Source organism: Ichthyophthirius multifiliis (genome assembly GCF_000220395.1).
Source record: "Ichthyophthirius multifiliis unplaced genomic scaffold scaff_1120509251241, whole genome shotgun sequence".
In the NCBI taxonomy this organism is placed as follows: Eukaryota; Ciliophora; class Oligohymenophorea; order Hymenostomatida; genus Ichthyophthirius; species Ichthyophthirius multifiliis.
Window position 1 is genome coordinate 17,221 of NW_004086066.1, and position 19,446 is coordinate 36,666.

At 15.4% G+C, this 19,446-nt stretch overlaps 3 protein-coding genes across 3 annotated transcripts, besides 36 other annotated features; all 3 read left to right on the top strand. All coding sequences in view use genetic code 6, as the record gives it.

Moving 5' to 3' along the window:
* Window positions 1–188: 188 nt before the first annotated feature.
* Window positions 189–231: a microsatellite.
* Window positions 216–255: a microsatellite.
* A 960-nt stretch (window positions 256–1,215) lies between these two features.
* Window positions 1,216–1,286: a microsatellite.
* A 1,289-nt stretch (window positions 1,287–2,575) lies between these two features.
* Window positions 2,576–2,610: a microsatellite.
* Window positions 2,576–2,612: a microsatellite.
* Window positions 2,613–2,825: 213 nt separating this feature from the next.
* Window positions 2,826–2,896: a microsatellite.
* Window positions 2,897–3,196: 300 nt separating this feature from the next.
* Window positions 3,197–3,238: a microsatellite.
* Window positions 3,239–3,409: 171 nt separating this feature from the next.
* Window positions 3,410–3,477: a microsatellite.
* Window positions 3,478–3,639: 162 nt separating this feature from the next.
* Window positions 3,640–3,678: a microsatellite.
* A 622-nt stretch (window positions 3,679–4,300) lies between these two features.
* Window positions 4,301–4,333: a microsatellite.
* A 414-nt stretch (window positions 4,334–4,747) lies between these two features.
* Window positions 4,748–4,795: a microsatellite.
* Window positions 4,796–5,123: 328 nt separating this feature from the next.
* Window positions 5,124–5,151: a microsatellite.
* A 328-nt stretch (window positions 5,152–5,479) lies between these two features.
* Window positions 5,480–5,527: a microsatellite.
* A 2,133-nt stretch (window positions 5,528–7,660) lies between these two features.
* Window positions 7,661–7,704: a microsatellite.
* Window positions 7,702–7,744: a microsatellite.
* A 399-nt stretch (window positions 7,745–8,143) lies between these two features.
* Window positions 8,144–8,721, top strand: IMG5_166520 (hypothetical protein). The gene has a single exon (XM_004030120.1). It carries the CDS (start codon window positions 8,364–8,366, stop codon window positions 8,670–8,672), a length of 309 nt encoding a protein of 102 aa, XP_004030168.1. The 5' UTR covers window positions 8,144–8,363; the 3' UTR covers window positions 8,673–8,721.
* Window positions 8,722–9,083: 362 nt separating this feature from the next.
* Window positions 9,084–13,175, top strand: IMG5_166530 (hypothetical protein; the record flags this gene model as incomplete). The annotated part of the gene is made up of 10 exons (XM_004030121.1): window positions 9,084–9,205; window positions 9,277–9,521; window positions 9,580–9,810; window positions 9,864–11,281; window positions 11,346–11,652; window positions 11,698–11,920; window positions 12,481–12,662; window positions 12,733–12,858; window positions 12,914–13,030; window positions 13,089–13,175. The coding sequence occupies exons 1-10, from the start codon at window positions 9,085–9,087 to the stop codon at window positions 13,173–13,175; spliced, it is 3,057 nt and encodes a 1,018-aa protein (XP_004030169.1). The 5' UTR covers window position 9,084.
* Window positions 9,894–9,927: a microsatellite.
* Window positions 9,894–9,928: a microsatellite.
* Window positions 10,867–10,928: a microsatellite.
* Window positions 10,951–11,040: a microsatellite.
* Window positions 11,656–11,694: a microsatellite.
* Window positions 12,673–12,714: a microsatellite.
* Window positions 13,032–13,082: a microsatellite.
* Window positions 13,032–13,096: a microsatellite.
* Window positions 13,176–13,254: 79 nt separating the features above from the next.
* Window positions 13,255–13,294: a microsatellite.
* Window positions 13,267–13,329: a microsatellite.
* Window positions 13,330–14,141: 812 nt separating this feature from the next.
* Window positions 14,142–14,184: a microsatellite.
* Window positions 14,185–14,746: 562 nt separating this feature from the next.
* Window positions 14,747–14,784: a microsatellite.
* Window positions 14,785–15,009: 225 nt separating this feature from the next.
* Window positions 15,010–15,089: a microsatellite.
* Window positions 15,090–15,127: 38 nt separating this feature from the next.
* Window positions 15,128–15,170: a microsatellite.
* Window positions 15,142–16,464, top strand: IMG5_166540 (hypothetical protein). The gene is made up of 5 exons (XM_004030122.1): window positions 15,142–15,437; window positions 15,485–15,862; window positions 15,925–16,019; window positions 16,074–16,229; window positions 16,281–16,464. The coding sequence occupies exons 1-5, from the start codon at window positions 15,170–15,172 to the stop codon at window positions 16,338–16,340; spliced, it is 957 nt and encodes a 318-aa protein (XP_004030170.1). The 5' UTR covers window positions 15,142–15,169; the 3' UTR covers window positions 16,341–16,464.
* A 594-nt stretch (window positions 16,465–17,058) lies between these two features.
* Window positions 17,059–17,131: a microsatellite.
* A 1,216-nt stretch (window positions 17,132–18,347) lies between these two features.
* Window positions 18,348–18,377: a microsatellite.
* A 524-nt stretch (window positions 18,378–18,901) lies between these two features.
* Window positions 18,902–18,982: a microsatellite.
* Window positions 18,904–18,996: a microsatellite.
* Window positions 18,997–19,247: 251 nt separating this feature from the next.
* Window positions 19,248–19,327: a microsatellite.
* Window positions 19,254–19,323: a microsatellite.
* Window positions 19,328–19,347: 20 nt separating the features above from the next.
* Window positions 19,348–19,392: a microsatellite.
* The last annotated feature ends 54 nt before the right edge of the window (window positions 19,393–19,446 follow it).

Sequence of the window (19,446 nt, forward strand, 5' to 3'; positions counted from 1 at the left end):
AGTATAATATCACTATTGGTTTAATCTAAGTATTTAATAAATTTAGTATTATTATTAAATTAAAAAATATATACCATAAATTTTTTCTTAATTGATTTTATTCTCAAATTGTATTTCTTAATTATTTAAAGATTTATCTAAATCTTCTTTTTCATCTTTCTCTTAATAAAATACATTATATATAAACCTTAAAAATAAAATAAAATTAAAAAAAATTAAAAATATAAAAATTATAAAAAGATAAAACTTTTAAAATTAATTTTTTAATTTTTAATAAATTTATATAGAATTATTAATAATTATATCAACTATAACAATTTAATGAGTTTTTTCAAAACATTAAATACCTAAACCTACAAAATACGCAAATAAAAAAGCGAAAAAATCAGGTGCACCCAGACTTGAAATTTATAAACCTTGAGCTTTTTATTTAAAAAGAAAAATTAATAAAATTATAAAAAATAAAACAGATTACATATAAGACAACTTATTAAGTTAAGAAGTTATTCATTAATTAGCCTAAATTTAATTAATTCCTCTAATATTATTTATCCAAGTTTTAAAACAACCATAAAATACTATTAGTATACTCCATAAGTAGTCGAAAAAGAAAAATTTATTAAAATAACAATCAAAATTAATATAATAAAAGTAAAATACAAAAAATACATTCTTTACCATTCTGTTTAATTCCAAACATTTCCATCATAACTTTCTGTTTAAAATATTTCCTATTTATTTTCCGTTTTAAATACAGCTTAAAGTAAGGGATATTTTTCTTCATTTTCTTTTATTATTTTCTCAAGCTTATCTCTTTGAAGTTAGATTTTATTTTAATTGCTGTATGGAATAAATAAAGAAATCATTTAAAAAATACTATATATACCAATTATTATTAATGCAAGGCCAGTTCTTCCTCTTCTTAATTATTATTAAGAAGTAATATTGCTTTCTTCTTCATTAGAAAATTAAAAGAAAACCTCAAAAATAGACATTTCACAAAATTGCTATTGATTTTTCTACTCACAACGATAAATTTCATAATCCCAAAATGTACCTAACATAATTAATGAGCAAAGAGCATTAATAATAATAATTAAAATTAATCCCAAAAACATACCAAAAAATAAAGGAGGATAAAATTAAGTAAAATACCCTTTGAAAATTCCAAACTTATCTTTTACTTACCTCTTAAAAATTCTGTTTTACAAATAAATATAAATAAATAAATATATATAAGATATATATATATATATATATATATATTTATATATATATATTTATATTTGTATATAACTTATTTATAAATGAAAAATAATAACTAAAAATTAAAATCATTCCAATACTAAAAGTACCAATTAAAACTGATAATAAAACATAAACATAATAATCTAAAGCAAAGGCAATTGCAAGTTCAGCCTAATTCATAGAAACAAAATTTACTTTTAATGTATAACTAAAACCTTCAGATTATTTAAATAATTTCTTATCTACAAATTATTCGAATTACATTCTCCCTAAAATAAGTTTTTTTGTAAACTTATCTGCTTAAAAATATTAAATAGATAAGTTTACTATTTTGGGAAGTTTACCAGAAGGACACCCTTCTTATAATTTTACTTCAATAATTTAAATTTTTTAAAAATCAAATGAGTTAGTATTTTAATTATAAATTTCTTCTAAATTAACAGGTTATTTACTCAAATAAAATAGAACATCATCTTTTGAAGCTTGAAACCATTTTTTTTTATCATTTTATTCTATAAAAGCCTCATCCATTAAACACTCGAATTTCATATTCTTACAAGTATCAGAAACAGGAACATCCCCAAAGGTAAATTAGTTAATAGTTTTTGTACTTTCTGGAGAATATAAATTGCATAAATCTTATTTTTCAATAATATCGTTTAAAAAAATATGTTCACCATAATTTTTACAATTTGAAAAAAAAGGTAAAAAAGGCACTCCAATTGATTTTATATATTACCATTTAAAATTATTTGTTACTACTTTCTATAAAAATTTTTTTGTTATATTTAATGGTTTAATTAAATCCTCTTCTTCTATTTATTCACTATACGTTATTAAATATTAAGGCAAATTATTATTATCATCTAAGATTGGAAATATTAAAGGTTATGATACTGGTAATGTATTTTATAATATTATTAAAAAGATTTTGTTTTAATTCCAAGTTTGCCTTTTTGGAGTATTTATTTATATACTAGTACTTTATATTAATAATTCGCGCATATAGGTATATTTTTTATTAAATATTCGAATTGATAGCATCATTTAAAATGATTTATATACAAATAATGTAAATTTATGGCTATATTTTTTATTTTAGGAATCCAAAAATGTCTAAGGCATTATTACTAAATTTTTGTTTGTTTAATTTTCGATTTTTGTTAAATCTATATTTTCTTCTAGTTATATTGATACCTTTTTTTGTTTTATTTTATGAAAATAATTTTTTTATTTTACATCCCAATCTTAACCATATATAAATTAATCATCATTTTAGTTTAAATGTCTTAAATCCATAATTATATGTAACAAACTTTAAATAGGCTATTTTTATTATTTTTTTTATTTTTATATATTTTTTTACCAATTCAAAAACACAAAATGGCTCTTCTGTAGTATATTTTTTTTCCAATTGTTTTACTGGCTTTGGATATAAGCCATATTTTAAAGGACTTATTAAAAAATATTATGGTTCACAAAAAGTTATATAGTTAATAAAAATTATAAACAATAATATCACGAATTAATACATAAATCAAATATTTCTGTATAAAATTAAGAAAAAATAAAAGTAATAATATATATTATATATTAATTTTAATTATGTTTTTTTTAAATTTATAATATATATTTTTTTAACTTTTAACATGAAGATTATATATTATTTAATATTTTAAAATATGAATGAATACCAATGAATAAAAATAATAAAAAGATTAATTATAAAAAAAATTTTCTAATCTAATAAAATACATATTTTAAATAAAAAAACTTAATAAAATTATTAATTCTATTTAATTTTTTAAATTTATTTTAAACTAATTATCATTTCTTAATTTTTTAATACAATCTCTACAATACCAATTTCCTTCAGGAGCTTCAGTAATTCCTATACATTCATAATGAAACCATTCTTTTTAGCAATTTTCATATTCACAAGCAATCCTAAAATAAATAATATAAAAATTAAAATTAAAAAATAAAAAAAAAAAAAATAACTTTTATTAAAAAAAAAATTATATTTATTACATTTAACCAAAATGTGGTCTTTAACAATAACAATATTTTTATTCATTTTAATCATAAAGCCATTCTGCAGTTGCAGTTTCATTAACTTAAAAAATTAGAATATTATAATATATGAAAAAATAGATAAATTTATATATATATATAAATATATATATATTATTTATATATATATATATATATATTTATATATTTATATATTATTATTATTTTTATAATGTTTTTTTTAAAATCAAATTAATTTTTAATTTTTTTAAAAAATTACGTTATAAATTAGCATTTTATTTATTTTTATCTTATTATTTATTGCTTATTTTTTTTTTTTTTTTATTAACATTAGTTTATAATGGTTCAATAAATTCATTATTTTATTAAATTATTTATATTTATTATATTTTTTATGTATCTTCTAATTTTCTAATTTCTTTATCTAATTCGTTCATTTAAGAATCTATTTATTGTTACATTTATTCTGTTATCGCTATTTTTTCTTTTGAATAACCAAATATTTCCCTTTATAATTTCTCTATATTTTTTTTTTTATCTTCTAACTTTTTTTTATCTTTAGTATGTCTAAATTATACAAGGAAATCTTCTTATAATTCTTCTAATTTAGCGCTTACTATTTACATTCTAGAATCCAACTCTTTTATTAGACGTAATTATCTATTTACATCAATAGGTAGAGTATTTAATTTTTCTAAATATTCTTCTATTTAAGACATTTTTATTTTGCTATTATTTTTTCAATTTATTTTTTTTAACTTTAAAATATATTATATTTTTATAAAAATATAAAATTTATGAAAATTAATAATAAATTTTTTTCCTCTATTTAATGTTAATATTTTTTATAATTGTTAATTATTAAATAATAAATTTTATATTCTATTATTTTATTTTTTCGTTTTTTATAATTTTATTTATAATTCTATTAGTTTGTTTATTTGATTATAAAATATAAAATTTAGTCAATATAAACATATTCTTATTTTTTAGTATTTCTAGTAAAATAGATAAAATTAATTAAAATAAAAAATTAAATTAAAAATTAAAAAATTTTGAAATATTTTCTATAATTTATTTTAATTTAAAATATATTTCTTATTTTATTTATTCTTTTTTTTTTTTTAATATATATATATATTTCAAAATAGATAAATAAATATATCCTTTTAAATAATCCTTTATTATTTCTTTTATTTCTTTTTTTCTAACATATATTACTAAAATATGCCATTTTTTAATAACACAATATAAATTATAAAAAATATATAAATTTATATAATATTAATTTATTAATAAAATAACTTTATTAAGTATATGCTATATAACTTTTTAATTATAATTTAAATATCATATTTTAAATTCTAAGTATAATTTTTTATGAGTTTTTATAATAAATTAAAATTTTATTAAAATATTAAAATAAAAAACTTATAATTAAGAATGTTCTAAATATAAATTTAATTAATTATTAATATATTTTTGTATAATTATTTTAATCTAATTTTTGTATTTTTATTATTATTCGCTCAATCAAATAAAATAAAAAAAAATTATTATAAAAAATGAAAATAAATAAAATAAACAATATATATTTATAGAAGAATAATAAAAATAAAAAATATTTAAATATTTTAAAATTAATGATTTGAGAAATACTAATTATAATTTATAAAAATATACAAATAAAATATAATTATAAGTTTAAAATTTTAAAAAAACATTATAATATCAGTTAATTATAAATATATAAACATTTTAATTGTTAATATTAATAATATTTTTAATAAATTATACTTTTACTTAGAAATTTATTACTATATTGAATTTAAAAAAAATCGTTAAAAAATTAATATTAAAAAATTAATAAAATAAAAAACATTTAAAATATATAAAAAAATAAAACACAAGTAATTTTATAATTATAAAAATAGAATTTACTAACAAATTAAAATATATTTCATTTTTTTAATAAAAAAAATAAATTAAATTTGATAAAATATAATAAATGAATGATTAATCTTTATAGGTGAGTAAAAAAAACAACTTTTTAATATAACAAAAAAACCTAAAAAAAATAAAAAAAAGAAAGCTATAAGAATACTATAAAAAAATTTTAAATAAAGAAAAAATAAGGAAATATAAATTCTTCAATAATAAACAAAAGAAATACTATTTTTTAAATAATACATATAACAAAATTAATAAAACAGTTAAAATAAATAAAAAATAAAAATATAATAAATAAAAAGTTCACAGGTAATGTTGCTAATATATGAAATATTAATTTTTTGAAAAAAACTCAATTGTTTTTGAATAAGGGTAAACAGGAACTACATTTTACATAATTTTAAAAGGAGAAGTAGGAATATATATAAAATTAGGTCCAGAAAATTAAAATCAATGCATTAAATGTTTATATGATGGATAAAGTTTCGGAGAACTCGCTTTATTATAAAACTAACCAAGATTAGCTACAATAATATGTCATTAAGAATGTAATATGGCAATTTTAGACAAAAAAGATTTTACAAATATATTAAAATAAACTGAGTAAGAAAAACTTTTAAAACAAATATAATTTTTTTCCTAAATACCTTTTTTTTAATATTTGAATTATAATTAACTGAAATTACTTTATATAAATTCTCACAAAATGAAATTCTAAAAAGATGAATATGTTTATAAATAAGAAGATAAACCAAAAGGAGTTTATATAGTTCTATATGGTCATTTTACACTTTTGAAAATCATCGAAAAAATCGAAGAAAAAAAAGAAGATGAAACATTAATATTAAAAAATTAATAATTAAACTAAAAATCTTCTAAAGTAAAAAATATAAAAATAAAAATAAATATAAAAAAAGCTTGCAATATGGTAACCTTTTGAATTATTTGGAGAAGAAGAAATAATAAAAAAAACAAGAAGATAATTTTCAGTATAATGTAGTTCATTATAAGGGGAAGTAATAATGTTTAAAGAATTTGATTTTTGGAATAGGATTATGTAAGATTAAGGTTCCAAATAAACAATTTTGGAAAGAATTAAATTAAAAGAGGGTTGGATTAATAAACAAATAGATGATATTTAATTTTATATGAAAAAATATTCTAATTATTATTATTAAAATTTATTGTCAAAATGTATTCAAAGGAAAAATTAAAATTCTTTAAATAATAAATAATTAGATAAATAAAAAGAATTTTTAATTACATAATTTAAATCTAATGATAATATTGTCTAATTAAATAAAGAAGAAATAAAATAAGAATAAATCATGAATCCTTAAAAAAATTAAAAATATTATTCCAAATAATAATAATAAAATTATTAATTATCTATTGATTATTATAGATTGTTTCCTCAAAATCATATAAGAAAATTATCAAATAATTCATAAAACGAATAAAGACATACTCCTTTGAAAAATGAAAATATAAAAATTAAAGAAAATGATTAACATAATAGTGAAAAAAAATATCACAAATAATCAACTCAATTATCAAAAGAAGATTAAGTTAAAAATGAATAAAAAACTTATAATTTTTTAGAACCTAAAAGTAATAAATATTTATAAAAAAAAACAAAATACATAAGATTATAATAAAGGTTCTCAAAAACTAAAGAAACTATTAATAGAAAGCCATATATAAAAATAAGTTAAGGAAATATAAAATATAAGTAAAGATATAGAAATTAAAAAAAAAGATAATATAATTGGGTAACAATAATTTTAATAGTTTATAAATTAATAATTAAAATATAAAAATTATTAAGATATAAAATAAAACATGTATTTTTATAAAATTAATAATTAAAAAAATCCAAAATAGTATTTTAAAAACTTTAGTAATTATTTATAATAATAATAAAGCTTTACTTAAATTAAAATTTAAGTAAAAAACAAACTGTTTTTAATGAATTGTTAAAATTAAAAAAATCTCCTCTAAAAAAATAAGTTTTTAGTTTAATTAATAATTAAAACAGTTCATAAAAATAACATTCTTTTATTATTATTAATAATTAAATTATTGTATAAAGATCAAATAGTTTTTCACATTAAAAAAATACTTAAAATTTAAATAAAAAACCTGAAATTAAAAATTGATTTTTTAATAAATTTTAAAATAAGAATATTGATAAAACTCTTCAATAAAATAATACTTAATCACTTTATTAACAAAAATATCTTATAGTATAAATTGTAATTTATAGTTATAATATTAAAATAAATACATTTGATAATATATAATTAGATAGATATATTTATAAATTATCAATTTTTACTTTTCCTACATATATTTATATATATTGTCCTTATTTATACATATTTAAAATCTATATAATATAATAAATAATTATTTATTAAAAATATACTAATAAAAAGTTAATTATTTAATAAAAGTATAAATATTTATAAATAAAAGTTTCAAAAAAATATAAAGTATCAATAAAAAAAAATGACTGATTTAAAATAATGGCTTAATAATGATATAAAAGTAACATAAAAAATAAACTCATTTGATGATGAATAATTAAAAAACGGTTATGTTTACCGATATATATTTTAAAAATTGGGAGTTCCTTCTGTACTTTATCATTTAGAAAACCGGTATATGAATATATATATTTATTTACATATATATCAATAAATAAAAAGAAAAGATTAAAATTTTATACAAAAAAATTACTAATAAATATAGCAAATATTAAAGGAAAAATTTAACATATAAACACCAGCTAAATACTAAAATAATTTAGAAATATTACAAGAATTAAATAAAGTAAATAAATAAATCAAAAAAATATAAATCAAAAAATACAAAATAAAAGCATTATATTCAATATACAAAAACAAACTAAGATAGTAAATCTAATTCTAATAAAATATTAAGATTAGTAAATACTAAAAGATTTCACGACTTAAGTATTGCATCAACAATGCCTGCGAAAATATTAGCTATAGAATCTTAACTGGAAAAATTCCGAGAATAAAAAATAAAAAGTGAATAATTAGCAAAAATTTAAAAAGAAATGGAAACAAAATAAGAAAAAGTATTTTATACTTCAATGAGAGAATATGAATTAAATAAAATAAAAAAAGCACATTAATATATATAAGACTAAACAAAAAATATATAATAATAATGGAGTATTTCTTAATAAAAATATTAAAATAGATTACATAAAGAACAAGAACTATAAGAATATTTAACTAACAGAATAAAAAAATAAATATTAGATGAAAAAAATTTCCAAAATAATGAATTTTAAACTGGATTAGATTATTTCTAAGAAAACTGTATTATATAGGGTGTTTAATTAGAACATGATCCTGATAATATTAAACCTCCTCCAAAATAACATTTTTCAATAAATGCAACTATGATAAAACTTAGAGAAAAAACTTAAAAAAGTTAATTAGCAAGAAAAGATAGAGAAAAAAGGTTTTATTTATTTAATTAATTGAATTTTTTTTGAAACAAAAATAAAAAAAAAGAAAAAATAAAATGATTGCAGAATAATAAAGAGAAGAAGAAATTATAGAATAAAAAAAAAATGAAGAATTAATGTTATAAAAATTTAATGAAAAATGCATATAATAAAGATATATTGGAAATAAATATTATATAAAATAATTAAAAGAAGAAAAAATTATACAAAATAGAATAGAAAATGAAAAAAAAGAAGAAGAGAAAAAAATGTAATTTATATAAGAATAAGATGAATTGAAAAAAGATGAAACAATAGTAATTGAAAAATTAAGAAAGGAATAATATAAAAATTAGTAATTAGAATATATGTAAATAAACTTAGAGGATAAAATATAAAAAAGACTTAAACATAATAATATTTGTTAAAATATTTTAGAATAAATACTTGATTTAACTGAAGCATCCTATCAAAATTAAATTTAAAACAGTTAAAAATATAAATAAATATATTTTATTTGTTTTTTAAATACATTGATAAAAATACAAAAAATATAATAGATTCTATTTAAGTAGAAATGTCTTTTTGGGTAAAATATTTACATAAATTTGTAGAAGGGAAAAATATGAATAATGAATAAAATATTACCATGTTTAACTAAAATGATTTAGATTAATAATTAAATGTAAACATATAAGAATAAGAGAATTTCTTAAATTAAGCTTTTTTTGATTATTATCATAATTTATAAATATGGTAACCTTTATACTATTTTGATTAACAAGAATATCAAATATTTAATTAAGTAAAATAAAAAACAAATATATTTTTAAGAATATAATAAAATATTAAAAAATTAAAAGCCTATTAATAATGATATATTAGGAGATTTCTTAGTTTAACTTTTGGATAAAATATACCCTAAATTAGATATGAAAACAAAACCTGAAGATTTGCCAGATTATATGCCTTTAAGAATATCAATTATAGGTAATAAGTTTAGTGGAAAAAAGCAAATTGTTAATTTAATAAAATAGAAATATTAAATAGAAATAATAGATGTATACTAAGTTATAGATGAGGCAATAAAATACGTAAAAAAAACAACAACAAAAAACAAAAAAATTAAAAAAATATTATATAAAAGGCATTTCCACCTCCAGAAGATGAAAACGATAAAAAAAAAGGAAAAAAAAAAGAATAAAAAAAAGGTGGATAACCCGAAGAAGAAAAAAAGCAAAATCCTGAATTAAAAGAATTAGGTATTTAAGCTTAAAAAGAAAATTCTTAATATTCTGATTATACATTAACTTGTGCAGCAGTGATTAAAATTAAATAACTTTTCCGAGTTTTATAGAAACAAGAAATTTTATAATTAATAGAATAAGCTAAAATTAAAGAAAATGATAGACAAGCCTAAATAAAAAAGGAATTAGAAGATTAATTAAAAAAAAAAGCTTCTAAAAAAGGGAAAGACTAAAAAAAATCTGAATAAGAAGACAATATAACTCCAACTCCAGAAGAAATAATATAAAAAATCATATAAATGCCTAAAACATTTGAATTTTCGCAAGGTTATGCTTTATTAAATTTCCCTTAAAATCTTAATTAAGCAAAATTATTGGAAGAGTAACTAACTGGATATATTATTGAATCTGAAAGACTTAATTAAGAAGGAGAAAGCTTAAAAGAGTACATAGCATAATTATTACACCCTTCAGTGAGAGAAGTTGAACAAAAAATTATTAAAGGAGGTCTTAATTTAATTGTAAACCTAAATATTGATGATGAAGAAAGTATTAGAAGATCTTCAAATAGAAGACTTGATCCTGTTTCAGGAGAAATTTATAATTTAATAGATAATCCACCCCCTTTAGATGTAAAAGGACTATAGGAAAGACTTTAAATATGTAATGATTGGGAAAATTAATAGATAAAAGAATATAATGAAAAATATGAGGAAAAAACAGAATAATTAAAAGAATGGTTTGAAGCTTATGGGATATAAGAATACGGATTTAGGTCATTAGTTGATATAAAATTAAATAACAAACATGAAGTTTTATAAGAAGTAGATGAAAAAATTTAATAATTATTGGAAATTCAGAAAACAGAGTATGAAAAAATATAATAAGAATTGGAAAAATGCTAATAAGATTAGAATTCTGAAAATAATTAAGATTAAAATTCTGAAAAAAAATAAGATAAAAATAAAAATAATTAAGAGTAAATTGATAATGAATAATAATAATTAATAATAATAATAATAATAATAATAATAATAATAATAATAATAATAATAATAATAATAATAATAATAATAAGGATATTTCCATAGTATTTAATTAGATAATTTAAGTAATTTTATTACTTTCTATTTTTTTTTATTTACTTATTTTTTTAGAAATAGTTTTTTAGATGTGGTTATAAGCCTAAAATAATTACACTAGAGAAATAAAATAAAGTTTAGGCAAAATTGATAATCATAGAGAGTTATTATCTGTTAGATTTTAAGATGTTTAATAAAAATTCCTTTCTATTGTTTAAAAACCTGATGATAAATAGGTATTTTTTTTTTATAAAAAAAAAGATATTTCCAAAATTTACTTTTTAATTAAAATAATTATAGTTAAAAATTAATAAATTTTAAGATAACTTTAATAGATTTACAGAAGAAAATCAAGAAATGTTAAGGTTTTAAAATACAAAAGAATAACTTAATGAACATTTAAATTAATTATATGAATCTTTATGGGATTAAATAGAATAAAAGTAAAAATTATATCTACTAAAAAAAAATATAACAAAAATAAAAATAAAGAAAAAACGAATCAGTAGAAGAAAGAAAAAATATAATTTCTTCTGGATGGTTTGATTAAGAATGCAATTAAATATATTAAATGTATTTTAGATTATTTTAAATAGAACTAAACCTAGTAAAAAATAAAAAAATAATAATAAAAAAAATAAAAATAAAATAGCTTTAAGACATTTTAGAAATGATTCTTTATATATAAGATATATTAGAAGGAAGACCAATAAATGACCTATAAGAACATGTCATAATAATAGATCATATTTAAGGTTAAAAGCCTTCACATTTAACAGATAATGAAGATGATAATAACTTTCCTAGAATAGAAGATTTATTTTAATGCTATGTTGATAAGATAGATAATATAGAAAATTTAATAGAAGAAATTCGTTAGAAGTTTTTTAAAAAGAAAACTATTTCAGGAAATTAAAACAATAATTAATAACCATAGATATCTAGTTAGATATCAAATTATTAAGATTTGAATGAATTTTATATAAATGTAAGTGAATTATAGAAAAATATAGCGAAATCTAGAGGCTTTATGTTAAAATATTAACTTATTCTCAGAATTAAAGAAGTTAAAATTATAGAAAACGCGCTTTATTATAGAATGGATGATTGGATTATTTTTGGAATTAAATAAGAAAACGATTAAGTATATGAAATAATTTAAGCTTTTAAAAATAATATACTAGAATAAAAGCCTATTGAAACTTTTAATATTTAAACGAGAAACATTTCTGAAACATTTAAAGTTATTTAAAAAACAAAATAAAAAAATATAATTAAAAATATATATAAATGAATATATGATTAATTAAAATATATATAAAAAAGGTTCTTAATTGTTACAATTAAACTCCTGCTTTAATTTAACCTATTGAAATTTGTTAAAATATACTACATTATAAATTCACTATTTATTCTTTAATTCTTTTCAATATAGAAATTTATTCTCTTTCTGATAAAAGAGGTATTATTAGTCTTAAAAATTTCGAAAGTATGCTCCTAAGAAGAGGAAAATCTAAAAATATACCTAAAATTATTTAAGATAATCATAAAAATGTTGTATCTAATATTAGATAGAATTTTAAATAAATTATTTATGATGATAAAATTGATTATAGAGTAAAAATAAATATATACTATATTTGTATATATATATATATATATATATATAATTAAAAATATTTTAAAGGATATTATGATTATTTTTATTCTTTTAAATTCATAAATACCTACTCTTGAAGAATTAAACAATTATAAAGAAAATCTTAACTTTTATAGCAATAGTGGATATATCGAATTAAATATATTTAATTAGGTTTAAATTTTTTTTTTTTTTTTTTTTTTTTAATAAATAGTAATTAATTTTTTAGGTTGAAAGCTGGTTTGATTAATATGAAAATGATGATAATGTTTATGGACTTAATAAATTTAATAGGCTTACTTGTATTAAATAGATAATTTTCGATTTATATTGTGAAAATCATCCTGTAAAATAGATATATTTTTATATTATAAATATATATATTTTTAATTAAAATAAAATAGTATATATTAAATATAAATGCTTTTATTGAACCTATGAAGAAGTATTGTACATTAGGTTTTACTCATTTTAAGAACATAATTATATGAAATACAAAAATAAACATATTTTTGTTTTTATAACATAATTATTAATAAATAAATTTATAAAAATCATGAACTTTTTTTTTTTTTTTTAATATAAAAATTTTTTTTATTATCAAAAATTTAATATATATTTTAAAATTTCTTATTATTTAAAAATACTTTTATATAACAAAAAATTGATTAATATTAAAAATGCTTTAAAAAAATACATTTAGTAATCAAGCATTGTTATAGTAGTTAGAATAATGGTAGTAATCTCTTACTAAGAATTATCCTATTTTAAAATAAATAAAATAAATTATATGTAATGGTTATCAAAATAAACAAAATAATATTAATAATAATGTTCATTTTATAGAAAATAATTTATAAAAATAAAAAATATCCAATTTAAATGAAAGATTATATTTGAATGAAAAAATCGAATAAATTTTGTCTAGGATAACATAGGAAATAGAATTATATAAAAATGAAACATATTCAGTATATAATTTAAAAATAAATATAATTTTATTCAAAAATAACCTTTATTCACCAAAAAAAAATTAAGTAAAATAATTACGATTTTTAAGAAACAATTTAAAAATATGAATTCTATAATAAAAATTTTTAAAAATTATAGGAAGATTTAAAAAGTGTAAATATAATATAAAATAAATTAATGAATAATAATTTATAATATAAATAAAGATTTATTGTTATTCATAAGAATTTTATGAACTTAAATAGTCATTTACAAAAAATGAATTATTTTAATAAAAGCATATAAATTCATATTAATAATGTAGTTAAATATCAATAAAAAGTCCTTAAAAAATAAATAGGTAAAAATAAATTAAAAATAAACAAATTAAATTATAAATATTAAAGAATAAATAATTTACCTAAAGAAAAATAATAAGAAAATTAAACAATTAACGAATAATCGAGTATATAAATAGATTAAACATAATTCATTTCGTAAAATGAAATTTAATAAAACTTATAAAGAATTTAATAAACTTAAAAAGAAAATAAAAAAAATTAACCAATAAATTATTTGAAAAATGATTTTTCTGCCGAATATTTAGTATAAAAAGAAATAAAAAATTTGAAAAAAATTGCTTTTGATTAAAAAGCTAATTTAAAATATCATACTCATGATTAATATGGTACAAATTTTATAAGATATATTTTTATTAAATTAAAAAAATTATATAGAGTAAGATATAAAAAAATTAAAATTAGATAATTCATCTGTATAAACATAATGTTAAATATTAAAAGATTAATATTAAGAGCTTTTAAGTGAATACTAAAAAATCAGTAATTAAAATAAATATTCTTATTATATTATCAAAATAATTTAGAAAAAAATTTAGAATATGAATTAAAAATAAGCTCATAATTATAAAATAAACTATTACAATTAAATTGAAGACTTTAATATATCTTTTTTTTATATATATATATATAAAATTTTTATGTGTTTAAAAATATTTTTGATTTTAAATAATTTATTAAATATAATCTGTTTCAGAACAAAAATTAAGAATAAAATTTATTTCTAAATTTTACATTAAAAATTATATATAATAATATATTTATATTTTATAATTATTTTTATTTATAAATTTAATGAAATTTTTCTTATAATAATTATTTTTTCATTTATAAAATACATATTCCTTTAAAAGTATTCAATAATACAAATAGATTTATAAATTATTTAATTATAAGTCTTAATTATATAAATAGCATTTAAAAAAAATATATGAAAAAATATCAACTCTCATAATTTCTAATGTAAAAAAATTATCTTTTTTATATAACTTATTTCAATTATATAATGAAAAAAATATATATTATATATATATATATATATATATATATATATATATATATATATATATATATATATATATATTTATATATATAATAAATAAAAAAAAAGCATAATATAAATTTTTCAAAAAAAAAAAAAAAAATAGATTAATAAAAAAAAAATAGATTAAAAAATGCTTCCAAAAGTAAATCAACCAAACGCATAACAAACATTACTTAAAAAAGATAACATAGCTTCCTAATTAATTGTAGAAGATCACTTAAAGAGCATGTTAGCTAAATCTGCTAATGCAGTATATAAGCCATGGAAAAACAATTTTGCACCAAAAAATCCTCATTCTCCATTTGGGGATTATCCAAAGGAATTTATGCAAATCAAAAAAATCGCTCCAAAAAAACACACTCCAATACATGAAGATTCTTAAGCTGCTACAGTTATAAGTTAAAAAATAAAAAATATATATATATAATATAAAAATAAAAAATAGATAAGTTTTAAGGATTAAGATAAGGTACAGGTGGAAAAACAGCAAGCCTATTACCTCATAAATAATTTTGTTTTCCGCCATAACCTTAGTGCGGAGCATTTGTTTAGAGATCAATTCCTTTGTCTGAATTCAGAAGATATTATGATAGAGGAGATTTACCTATTAAAGTAGATCATTAAGGATCTGTAAATAAAATAATTTGGAAAATATCACCTGAATAATTAGATTATCATCATTATTTACCTATTTTCTTTGATGGATTAAGAGAAAAAATGGATCCTTATAGATTTCTTGCTATTTTAGGTACTTATGATTTACTTGAAAAAGGTGCAAATAAAATTCTTCCTGTTATCCCTTAATTGATTATTCCTATTAAAAGTATAATTTAAAATATTTAATATTTTTTATATATATCTTCTTTTTTAAAAAAAAATAAAAAGCTGGATTAAATACTAGAGACCCGGAAATCATTGGAATTTTATTAAAAATTCTTTAAAAATTAGTTGTTAGTGGAGATATGATTGGTGAGGCTTTGGTAATATATATTATTTTTTTGTAATTTTTATTTATATATTTATATTTTTAAAAGGTTCCATATTATAGACAAATACTACCTATTTTCAATTTATATAAAAATAAAAATATGAATATTGGAGATTTTATTGATTATGGTTAAAGAAAAAAATTAACTTTAGGCGATCTTATTTAAGAAACATTAGAATTATTTGAATAAACTGGAGGAGAAGTATTATAATTTTATATAATATTTAAATATAAATATTTTTTATAAAAATAGGATGCTTTTATTAATATTAAATATATGGTTCCTACATATGAAAGTTGCGTTCATAATTGAAAAAGGAATTTATAAATAAAAAAAAGAAAGAAAAATAAACATATATATTTATAATTTATAAATATTTTTTATTTTTTTAATATTTTAGAAAACATTTTATTTTTTAATTTTAAATTATAATTACATATAAAAGTAATTAAATAAAATTGAAAAAAAATTAATAAAGCTACTAAAAAAATTTAATTAAATTTCAATAAAATTTACAAAGTATTACGCATTGGTTATATTTTTTAAATAAATATAAATTTTGATTATATTTATTCTAAAATTAAAAAAATAAATTAATAGATCATATATATATATATATATTTAAAAAAAAATACTTAATTTAAAAATTGCATTATTTTTTAAATTTTCTATAATATATAAATTAAAAATCAAAATTTATTTTAAAAATTCGAGTTTTAACTTAAAATACCAACTTTAAGATTTTTCATAAGATTTAGCTATATATTTAGCTATATTTGGTATTCTTTTATTTTTTATTTAAATTATTACTATTATTTTCTTATTAATGTTCTTAATTTTAAACAAAAGGATTAATTAAATTACATAAGTTATTACTGTTATTTAATGAAAATTTATCATCAGAGCAAATGTTTGTGCTAATTTCATGTTAATCTAGTAACTCATTTATTTCTTTTAAAAATAAGTTAACATTATTTTCCCCAGTATACATTTTATTTTTTAGGATAATTTTTTCATTTTCCAAATCTTTTTACTTTTAATTTTTTTAAAAATATAATATAGATAATTTTTTTTATTTAAAAAAATATATAAATTACTTTTTTGTCTAAAATACGAACTGATTACTATATATTTAATTAACTAATTTATTTGGTTTATTTTTTTTCAATTTCTTATTCCAAATTATAAATTGATTAGTCTTTTAATTAAATAGTATGCTAATTTTCAATTTCTTTTGATTTAAGAATATTTATATTCAAATAAAATTATTCTTTTTGAATATTTAACTTTTGAATTTCTTCATCTTTTTATTATATTATATTTAAGAATTCTTTATTTATTTTCATGTGTTCTAGCTTAAGCTTTAACTTGTGATAATTTATTTTAGAAATCATCATTATTTAAATAAAGACATCTTAGATAATTCCATTTATTGGTTTTTTTATTATATCACACATTCTAGTTAATTTCTTTTGAGTTATGTAAAAAAGATTCTTTGTTTAATTAAGGGAATTTTGCTTTTTGGAGTCATAAAGCATTTTTATTTGTCTATATGAACTTATTATGTTTATTTTTTATCTATAATTGATATATTTTTTAAAAACTTCAACTATTTTATTTTTAATATATATAATTTTTTTTTATTTTTTTCATATTTATAAAGTTATTTATTTTGCTTTTTTTTAATCAATTTTTTATATTTAATTTAATGCTTGTTTTATTTAAAAAAAGTACTTTATTTCAATTATGTTTGTTAATCTATTTAATAAGGTTTCCAATTTAATAAACACTAACTAATATTTTGTCATCATTCCTATTGTTTCCATATGAATAAGTTATTGTCTTTTTTATTCATATTTTTTACAGTTAATATAATTTTCTATATATAGATTTTACTTATTATTTTCTTCTTGATTTTATATTTTCTAATTTAATTATAGAAGTTAATCTTTTATCTTTTCATATTTTTTTGTTTGTTTATTTTTGTTTTATTTTGTTAAAACCTTAGTTGTTTCATTCATATTTTTGAAATCTATATAATCGTTTTCTATAAAGTTAGCATATTTTTGACTTTTTATATTTTTTCATTTAATTTTAACCTTTAAATTTATTTTACTTGCTCATAATATTATCATCTAAAACCCTAATGAAAATATACATTTATTTATAAATAAAAAATAAAAATAAATACTTTTCGTTAATATTATAAGAATCATAGCTTTAACTAGCAGACTAAAGTTTTTTAAATAAAATAATTCAATAAAAATAAAATTCGAAAATTTTTACATTTGACATTAAAATTTAAAATTTACTTTCAATTTTTTTAAAAATATATTTTTAAAAAATATAATTAATATGTTATTTATTAAATATAATATATTTATATTCTTATTATATTATATTTTATTTTTTAATTGATTATTTTGTTTTTTAAAAAATATTTAAAAAGTTATTATTTTGTATATAAATGAGATATTAAAATCTTATTTTTTTTTGTATTAGATATAGTTTATAATATTTTTTTTCTGCAATTTTATTTTTTAATACTTAACAAACAAACAAAAAAGTTGAGAAATATGAATAATGCCTTTTGTATTATATTAATTTTTTTTATATTTATACAAAAAAATAAAAAAACATTTAAGAAAATATTATTTAATTCATCCATATCAATAGATAATTAAATTTTATATAATCCAAAAAAAAAATTATATCCATTCAAAAATTTTATGAAATAAATTTTTGTATGAAATGATCATGAACAAATTAAATAAATATAAAAGAGAAATTCAAGTTAATTATATTATAATTTTTTTTATTTTCATACAAATAAAAACTAATAAAGATATAAGAAATGCATTTGAATTTTTCAAATATATATAAAATATATAAATATATAAATATATAAATATATATATATATAAATATATAATAATTTAATATATAAATATATAAACATATTAAATATTTTATAATTATTAGATATTTAAATATACCAATTATTTATCAGAAAATTTCTCTAATATAATAATTATAATATTAAATTTTATTATATATAAAAAATAATAAATTAATATCTAATATATAATTAGTATATATTTAATTTCGATCTATAATATATTTTTTAATTTTAATTATATATTTAAAAAAAATGTTAATTATATAATATATAATTTAAAAAAAATATAATACATAGACTTTTTTAATAATTATTTTAATTATTAAATTTTTATTATTTATTATATATTAATATATTTTTATTTATTTAATGAATATTTATATTTTATATTATTTATATTTTTCTTATTTTTCTTTATTTAATTTTATTATTTTATTTTTTAAAATTTAATTTTTTTTTGTTTAATGATAATTCATATATATATATATATTAATAAATATCAATATTTAAAAAAAAAAA